At 41.8% G+C, this 9,781-nt stretch overlaps 1 protein-coding gene across 2 annotated transcripts in view; it reads left to right on the top strand.

Annotated features, from left to right (window-relative positions):
- The window catches only part of PTPN9 (protein tyrosine phosphatase non-receptor type 9), an 85,225-nt gene that overhangs the window by 67,615 nt on the left and 7,829 nt on the right, over window positions 1–9,781 (top strand). For both annotated transcript variants that reach the window (XM_089906982.1, XM_022580083.3), the window contains 4 exons: window positions 2,128–2,194; window positions 7,398–7,476; window positions 8,685–8,835; window positions 9,254–9,461. In XM_089906982.1, coding sequence (XP_089763108.1) covers window positions 2,128–2,194; window positions 7,398–7,476; window positions 8,685–8,835; window positions 9,254–9,461 — 505 coding nt within the window. The remainder of the gene's footprint in view (window positions 1–2,127; window positions 2,195–7,397; window positions 7,477–8,684; window positions 8,836–9,253; window positions 9,462–9,781) is intronic.

A 9,781-nucleotide genomic window follows, 5' to 3' on the forward strand; every position in this document is an offset into this window, starting at 1 on the left:
GTGGAGTATGGATTTTCCCTAGTTTGCTGTTGAAACTTTTTTACTTTTGTCCTCCTGTAACCCTCCATATCCTATTTAATTTCCCTGATGGCTAATGATGTAAATAAGACCGAGGACATTGGGAGGTGGGAAAAGGCCCGCAGAAGAGAGTGAGTCAGGAGCTATTCATTGAGACTCTTCTGAATGTGTGTGGCTTTTTGCTTTGTGTTAATTTAGGCAGTAATGGAGCCCGTTTGGCCCATACTGTTGATGGTCCTAGCTGTGAGGTATAGCTTTCTTCCTTCTCCAGTCACACTTTGCCTTTTGTGTGTCACAGCATGGACAGGTGTTCCCGCTTAGGTTGCTTGGCTTGCCTGCCTTTTGGTTTTGGTTCTGAGCTGTAGTGCTACAAGTCCTAATGAACTCCGTTTTGTAAATAACAGCTTTACTGAGATATAATCCACATACCAAACAGTTCACTCATTAAAAGTGTACAAGTCATTGGTTTTTAATATATTCCCAGAGTCATGCAGTTATCACCACAATCAACTTTAGAACATTTTATCACCTAAAGAAGAAACTCGCCTTGGTAGTCACTCCCCGTTTCCCGCAAACCCACCTACTTTTTGTCCACTCTTTTTGCCTATTGTGGACATTTCACATAGATAGAATCATACAATATATGGCCTTTTGTGTCTGGTTTCTCTCAGCGTGTTTTCAAGGTTCATACATGTTGTAGCATGTATCAGTATTTCACTCCTTTTTATTGCTAAATAATATTCCATTGTTTGGATATATGCCACATTTTATTTACCCATTCATTAGTTGATAAACAATTGAGTTGTTTCCATTTTTTGGCTATTATGAATGATGCTGCTGTGAATATTTGTTTATGAGGTTTTTTTGTTTACATCTGTGTCTTCATTTCCCTTGGGAGTGGAATTGCTGGGTCACATGGTAGCTCTGTGTTTAACCTTTTGAGGAAGTGCCAGACGGTTTTCCAAAGTGACTATACCATTTTACATTACCACTAGCAGTGTATGAGGGTTCCAGTTTCTCTACATCTTTGCCCATATTTGTTATTATATTTTACCTGTAGCCATTCTAGTGAGTGTGAAGTGGTATCTCAGTGTGGTTTTGATTTGCATTTCCCTGATGACTAATGATGTTGAGCAACTTTTCATGTTGCTCATTGGCCATTTATATATCATCTTGGAAAAATGGCTATTCTGATTCTTTGCCCATTTTAAAACTGAGTTGTCTTTTTACTATTTATTTGTGGGAGTTCTTTATATAGTCTAGATACAAATCCCTTATCAAATGTGTGCATTCTGTGGGTGGTTATTTCGCTTTCTTTCTTTTTTTAAAAAAATATTTATTTATTTATTTATTTTGGCTGCACTGGGTCTTAGTTGTGACATGTGGGATCTTTAGTTGCTGCATGCATATGGGATCTAGTTCCCTGACCAGGGATTGAACCCAGGCTCCCTGCATTGGGAGCGCAGAGTCTCAGCCACTGGACCACCTGGGAAATCCCCTGTTTTTTCACTTTCTTGATGGTGTCCTTTGAAGCACAAAAGTTTTCAGTTTTAATGTAGTTCAATTTATCTGTTTTTTCTTTTGTTGCTTGTGCTTTTGGTGTCATATCTAAGGAGGCTTTGCCTAACCCAAGGTCACAAATATTTAATCCTATGTTTTCTTCTAAGAGTTTTATAGTTTTAGCTCTTACATTAGGTCTGTGATCCATTTGGAGTTAGGTTTTTTGTTTGTTTGTTTTTGTTTTTTGGGGGCTTTTTTTGGCCTCGCTGTGCAGCTTGCAGAATCTTAGTTCCATGACCAGGGAGTGAACACAGACCATAGCAGTGAAAGCACTGAGTCCTAACCACTGGACTGCCGGGGAATTTCCTGGAGTTAGTTTTTGTATATGATGTGAGGAAGGGGTAAGCTTCATTTTTTCTGCATGTGGATATCCACTTGTCCCAGTAACATTTGTGGAAGTGAGGTTTTGAATTGGTCCTTTCACTCCTCATTTTCTGCGTGACAAAAAGAGAAAATTCATACCTTGAGTTTTATTTACTTAGTACATCATTTTCCTACCCAAATGGTGTATCCCACACAGCTGCAACGATATTTCCTTTTTATCATTAGACAGATTACATCAATGCCAGTTTCATGGATGGCTACAAACAGAAGAATGCTTACATTGGGACACAAGGTAAGTAGTCTGCCCCTCACAAATTGGTTTTGTGTCATCTACCTGTGATTGTTGGCATCAGATGATAGCATAATTTTTAAAGGAAATGGTAGCTTGAGGTGATGTTGCAGCCAGTAGATCCTGGCCTTTCATAAAGATTGAGGGTTATTGAGGAAGGCAGATGAGAGGTGTAGAGTTTCTGTACCAGATGTGCCTGGAAGCTCACTGCATAGAGATAAACTAGAGATTTGAACACACAACATTACTACAAGTTTTTGGACTGTGTCTTAGTGTTGCCAACCCAAGGGAATGGGACATCAGAGTTCACTGGGCAGTGAGATGCTCTTTATGTCAAGTAGGACATAAAGGAATGGCAATGGAACTTCCCAGAGATTGAGTTCAGTCTGTGAATGGGGGTTGCTGGCTTAAGAGGCTTTTGCTGGTCCCTGTACCATCACAGAGCACGCCAGCAGTCTCTGACATGGATAGTCTTTGCTAGGTCTGACAGTGAAGTATTGGGCGCTCTAGGAGGATTTCAGATGGAGCCTCTGTTAATATTCTTGTGGGCCCTAGTACTACTCCTGACCTGTTTTTTGCCATCTCAAGGAGAATACCAGGTTTTCTTCAAAGAGGGTGGTGAGAAGTCACAACATAGGAGGACATGACAGGCCATCATATGGAATTAAGGCCCTTTGACCATTGTGGAATATGGCCAGCAAGAGATCTGGCGGATACCTCCTTAACCAAGTGATCACACTTAACATCACCAATAATGGACAAATAGATATTATATGCCTCCTGTTGTGGTATAGTGAGAACTACACAACATAACCTGTGTTGTATGTTGCCAGTTTTTTGGGGTTTTTTTAATAAATTTATTTATTTATTAAAATTTTGGCTGCGTTGGGTCTTTGTTGCTGCGTGCAGGCTTTCTCTAGTTGCAGCTAGTGGGGGATACTCTTCGTTGTGGAGCACAGGCTCTACACGCGCGGGCTTTAGTTGTGGCATGTGGGCTCAGTAGCTGTGGCTCGTGGGCTATAGAGCGCAGGCTCCATAGCTGTGGCGCCCGGGCTTAGTTGCTCCGCAGCATGTGGGATCTTCCCAGACCAGGGCTTGAACCCGTGTCCCCTGCATTAGCAGGCGGATTCTTAACCACTGTGCCACCAGGGAAGTCCTGTTGCCAGTTTTTAAGTCTGAATCTAATAATGAGAGACAAACCTGACAAATCCAGATTGTGGAACATACTAGAGACCTGGGTTAGACTTTTCAAAGTTAATGCCATGGGGGAAAAAAAAAGACAGGGAACTGTTCTGGATTAAAGGAGACTAAAGAGACATTGATAACCAAAGGCAGTGTGTCATCCATACTTGCAAACTCAATTTGGAGAAAAATTTGTTAAGGACAAACTATTGGGACAGTTGGAGACTGTGTATTAGATAATATTATTGTATTAATGTTTAATTGCTGCAGTGTGATAATGGTATTGTTCTACAGGAGAATACGTGTTCAAGTATTTAGGAGTGAAATGTCATAATGTCTGAAACTTAAATAGTTCAGTAAAAGAGAAAATATGTGTTGTGTATATATAGAGAAGCAGGCTTTGCAAAACGATAGCCAATTGGTCTGATGGTCACAGATTTATTGTTTGTCCCTTAGGAGGGACTACTCTCTCCAACAAGTCCTTTCAAGACCCTAGGAACAAATAAGAGAACTATCAGGAAAGATTTTGGGCAGGTATAGATTAGGATGTGATCTGCCTGAGAGTAGGACTTTGTTGAGGAGGATGACCGTGGCATGGATGGGCTTATGGAGGGTAAGGATTGACTCTAAGGGTCTCAGAATGCTCCTCTCTCCAGGTTTAGAAGGCAAGGGCACTTCTTAGAGTTGCTAGTTCTGCAGAATCCAGGGATTGAATCCTTTAGGCTGGCTCTGAAGGCCCTGTGCAGGAGAAGAAGCTCATCCAGGAGTATGAGAAAGAGGATTTCTTGAGTTAAACACTGATCATCTTCAGAAGGCATCAGCACTCTGTTAGGACTGGAAAATGGGATCCTGTGATGTTGAGAAGGCTGGTTTGGTTTGTCTGGTTAACCTTCTTGGCTGTGTTCAGTATTCTGATTTTTATTCATAATATTTCTAATAATATCTGTCATTTATTGAAAGTATCTATTATATATTAGATATATAATCACCATCTAATTATAGACACTCCGCAAGGAAGGTTTATTAATCCACGAACAAACAAGCCCAAAGAGATTAGGTGACCTTGGGTCACACAGCTAGTAAGTGACACAGACAGGATTGGGCACATGTCTGTTTGATTCAAAAGTCCTTGCAAGCCAGGTTAGTGGATTGTTTCATCCATGTCAGCATAAACTGCTGACTTTATTTCTTCGCAGAAGTCTACTGTTAAAGAGTCTAACCTGGGAAGTGTAACTTTCCCTTCTAAATCTCTCTTTTATGCCTTTGAGGAAATTATGACCCTTCTCCATCTAGCCTTGAGTCTAAGTGCTATTATCAGGTGCTCTGACTGGCAACACCAATTTTGCCAGTGGTTTGAATGTGGAAAATAAAGTATATGAGAGCTGCTGTGATGCAGTATAGTGCGATGTGAACACGGCTAAGAGTCAGAGGTGGGGAAAGGGTGTTTTTATTATCTTCTTGACATGCATGCTATGGTAATGCCATGTCCATTGTAGAAAATGAAGATGAAAATCACTCATAACCCAGAGACCCAGAGAAAATGTTAACATTTTGCAGCATCTCCTTCTAAACCTCATTCTGTACATACAAATAGATATGGACATATAAACTATCTAACAAAATGGGCTTTTCTCTTTTTTCTGTTGATGGTTGTCTTGTGGATACCTTTCCATAGCAAAAATACAAATCTTATAATATCACCTTTATGGACTACTTAAATTTGGGGGTATGCCATAATTTAACATCCTCTCTTGTTAGACATTTAGCTTGTTTCCAAGACTTCACATGCTCCTGGCAGTGTCCACTTCTGCAAAGAGGGAATTCTAGTATCATAAGATGGTAGTGCTTCCTAAGAGACTTCAGCAAAAATGGTAGTGCAATTAGCAGATTTCCATGACAAAATCAGCCCTTGGTAGTGCCCTGCTTCCCTGAAAGCAAAGGAGAAAAAAGCACTGGGGAAGTACAAGGAATTATCCTCGGTTGTTACTCACTTGATTGAAAGGGAGTTACTGGCTCACAGGCATCTTCAGCGTTCCTGCTGAGTGCCCAGCCCTGTACAGATTCTAACTCTAAAAGCAGTAGTTGATGACATAGCCCTTGCCCTCAGCACCATGTTTGCCTGAGATATGATTACTTCTCACAAAGTAAAATGACTGATGTAAGACCATATACATTAAATGGTTAAGATGTTTTGATCCAGATGTGCCATCAAGAGCTGAGATGAGAGGAAGCCCTACAAGGAATGTGGTGTTGGGGCTTCCCTGGTGGCACAGTGGTTAAGAATCCGCCTGCCAACGCAGGGGACACGGGTTTGAGCCCTGGTCCGGGAAGATCCCACATGCCACGGAGCAGCTAAGCCCGTGAGCCACAGCTACTGAGCCCATGCACCACAACTACTGAAGCCTGCGCGCCTAGAGCCCGTGCTCTGCAACAAGAGAAGCCACCGCAATGAGAAGCCCACGCACCACAATGAGAAGCCCACGCACCGCAACGAAGAGTAGCCCCCATGTGCAGCAATGAAGACCCAACACAGCCATAAATAAATAAATAAATAAATAAATTTTTTAAAAAAAGGAATGTGGTGTTAAGAGAAAGCTTTAAGGAAGAGGCAGCACTTGAAAATGGGTAGAGTGTTGATCATTTTGCAGTGTATAGAAATATCGAAAAACATACAAATCCCTATATGTTGTACACCGGGAACTAACATAGTGTTGTAGGCCAATTATACTTCGAAAACAAACTCATAGAAAAAGAGATCATATTTATGGTTACCAGGGGTTGGGGAGAGGGGGAAATTGGATGAAGGCAGTCAGAAGGTACAAATTTATTGATATAAGCTGAATAAGTACTAGGGATGTAATGTGCAGTGTGATAAATATAATTACCACTGCTGTGTGTTATACATGAAAGCTGTTAAGAAAGTAGAACCTAAGAGTTCTCATCACAAGGAAAAAAGTTTTTTTTTTCTTTTAAATTTTGTATTTATATGAGATGATGGATGTTCACTAAACTTATTGTGGTAATCATTTCATGACATAAATAAGTCAAATCATTATGCTCTCTATACCTTAAACTTATACAGTGCTGTTTGCCAATTATAGCTCAATAAAACTGGAAGAAAAAAAAAAACAGAAAATGGGTAGAAAGTCCAATGGCAATGGAGGTGAGAGAATGTGAACAAAGGAATAGAGGCAGAAGTGCGCTTGTGTGTCTATATTGTGATGAAGCAATTTTTTAGAAAGATTAAACTGGCAAGGGTATCCAGAATAGACTGGAAGAAAAATTCCTATTCAGAAAAGTAAACCAAGATGGTACTACAGGAACTCAGACAAAAGATGATATGGTCTTTGTGGCAGTGAATTTCGGCAGGAAGACCAGGATAGGGGCAAAAGGGTAAAAACCAAAAACATTCCAAAGGCAAAAAAAATCTAGGACTTGGTGTCTGTTTCTGGGAGATGAAAGAAATGGGTAAGTCAGAGTTGACTCCAACTTTTTGAGACTGAGTCATTTAAGAATGCCAGTACTGTTAACAGAGTTGAGAAAGTAGAGAGAGAAGGCTAATTTTGAAGGAGGAGACTGAATTGCAAACATGCGGGGTCTGAGGAGATGGATGAGGCGACATGGAAGGGGAATGGTTTAGTAGGCAACTGGTGATTATAAGGCTTAGGTGAGGTGAAAGCAGCTAGAGACATGTGCACAGTTGACACTCTCAGTCTGGATGTGATAGCTGAAGCCCTGTTGATGAGGCTCTAAGAGGATATGTAGCAATGCTTCTCAAACTGTAGCCTACCTACAATTTTACCTGGGAATCTTGTTAAAATGCAGATTGTGCATTTCTAATCCTCTCCCATACGATGCTGGTGCTGCTTGCCCAAGGACCACCCTGAATAGCAGGGATATAGTCAAAAAGGCAGGGAGCCAGCGTATGTGCTTTGGAGTTAGTAGTTGGAAAAAAACAGAAGAGCCTAAGAAGGAAAGAAGAGCTTCCCAGGGTCACGTTCCTTGTCTTCTACTTTCATTGTAGGCCCTTTGGAGAATACCTATCGTGATTTCTGGCTCATGGTATGGGAGCAAAAAGTCTTGGTGATTGTCATGACCACCCGGTGAGTTCATCCCTTTTCTACCCATTGCACTTCCCCCCCTCCCCCGTCCCCAAGCATGGGTGATTCTAGAGGGGAGTTTAGCTCTTAGAAACAATGAGGATTAGGAAAGCCATGGCAAAGAATTTGAGATGTCTTAGCTTTTTTCTTAGCTGACCCAGAGTTAACAGAGCCAGGGTATGGTGGAGATTGATAGATCTAGCTTGTCAAAGCTTTAATCCGTGGCTCTGGTGACCCTGTGCCAGTTACAGCCTATCCTGAGGTCCTGGCCTTAACTACTAGAGGAAGCATTGGGAAACATGGAGCGATTTACTTTTAGCCTGCTCCCTACTTCCAAAGGTCAGCCGTCTTCCTGGCTTCTGAATTACCAGTTCCCCTTAGTTCTCCCTTTCCTTGCTACTTTTGACGATTTTTCTTCTTGTTCATATTTCCACCTGTAGGAGAACTTGAAAAAAAGAGATGTGAAACATAATAGGTCAGGCAGGAAGCTCTTGACGAAAGGAATATTTTTGAAATTTTGGTGTATGTATCTGCCAGAACTTTAGGAATTAATATTTCATGAGTATCATCATTATCATTATGATAATTATAACCCATTTCACATGAGGAGAAAAAAATTAATGAGAATGTTTGCTCAGGTCCCTTCCTCATGGCACTGTTACAAGCCACCTTTGATTTGGAGTGGAAGAAGTACCACCTTGGAGTACTTTGGAGCCACTGGAAGAGTAGTGAGGTGGACTTTAGGCCTTTACATAAACCTGTTGGCATCCCAGGAACTGTGCCTTTCCCACTCCTCTATCAGCCAAGGGCTCTCACTGGGGAAGAGAATGAACAGTAACTGAGATATAGGGCAGGGAGTTTGACCTGGCCCACCATATTTTCTCTGTCCAGGTGGACTGTCTTTCTTTGTCCACCCAGTATTTATGCCAGATATGTGAGTAGTACCAAGAGGTATCAGGAAAGGGACCAAATGGATGTAGCTAGTGCTCAATAAATGTCCACTGAATGAGTACATGCAGAAAATTTAGCTGTTGTTACATCTGTTTAGAATGAAGGTTTCCTTTTTCTGCCAAGAAGCAAGGGGATAGATTAGACAGAAGCAATGCAAGAGATGACATATCTGCCTAAGGGTACAGCAGGTCATGGGTAGAGCAGAGTTATTGCTGTGGAGAAGAAGGATGGAAGGCTTATCTTTCTCTGTGTGTCTTCAGCTTTGAGGAGGGCGGCAGGAGAAAGTGTGGCCAATACTGGCCTTTAGAAAAAGACTCTCGGATCCGATTTGGCTTCCTCACAGTGACCAATCTAGGCGTGGAGAATATGAACCATTATAAGAAAACAACGCTAGAAATTCACAACACAGAGGTAAATTTTATTTTCTCACTCTTTTGAAGCTGGGGGAAAACCTTTACTGTAAAAATCTCCAAAGGGAATAGGCAGGATTCCAGGGAGCTTATAAGTTACTTCCATTCTTCTGGAAACAGGATCAGGATATTCGACTCAGAGCCAGAATAGCCATATTGTCTCAACACAACAGTGGCATTACTTAGGAATGAAACTTTTTATAACATAAGAAATCTGGATCATATAATATAGGAATTCTGCCCTCTCCAGGCATTTAATCTTTCCTTTGCGTTCATAGAGAAGCAATTGTGGAGAAAGTTGAGGGTGATAGGAACCTTGGTGATAGCAATTCCAGAGGGTTGAGAATCTGGAAAAGCCAAAGGTAGTCAGAGGCAAGGAGAAATGACCTCATTAACTTTTGCTTCTTTTTTCATCCAAGGAACGGCAGAAACGCCACGTGACCCACTTTCAGTTCCTGAGCTGGCCAGATTATGGTGTCCCTTCCTCGGCAGCTTCCCTTATTGATTTCTTGAGAGCCGTCAGGAACCAGCAAAGGCTGGCCGTCAGCAGCATGGGAGCACGCTCCAAAGGGCAGTGCCCTGAGCCACCCATTGTGGTCCATTGCAGTGCAGGCATTGGCAGGACAGGTAATGCACCTGATGCAGCTCTTGGAGCATCCAGAGGCACTAAGGGTGGGGGAGGAATAACAAAGCTCTTAGTTGCCAGAATGTGCGTATTTGATCCATTGGTGGTGAATTACCATGAAAAATTCCTCTTTAATGTCCTTTTAGTATCCCAAGTGTTAGGTGTACTGGCCAGAATATATACTTCACAAGCCAAGTCCTCTAGGGGTTTGATGCTTTATACATCCCATCAGCATGATTATCTTCTGATCCCATCACTGTCACCTGGGTGTCCCAGAGAGCTTCAGCTGGGCTGTTGCTTTCTTCCCATACACTTCCCTGGG

This window comes from Delphinapterus leucas, chromosome 2 (genome assembly GCF_059928025.1).
Source record: "Delphinapterus leucas isolate spDelLeu-1000000601 "Yukka" chromosome 2, BTC_Dleu_Yukka2, whole genome shotgun sequence".
Lineage (NCBI taxonomy): Eukaryota > Metazoa > Chordata > Mammalia > Artiodactyla > Monodontidae > Delphinapterus > Delphinapterus leucas.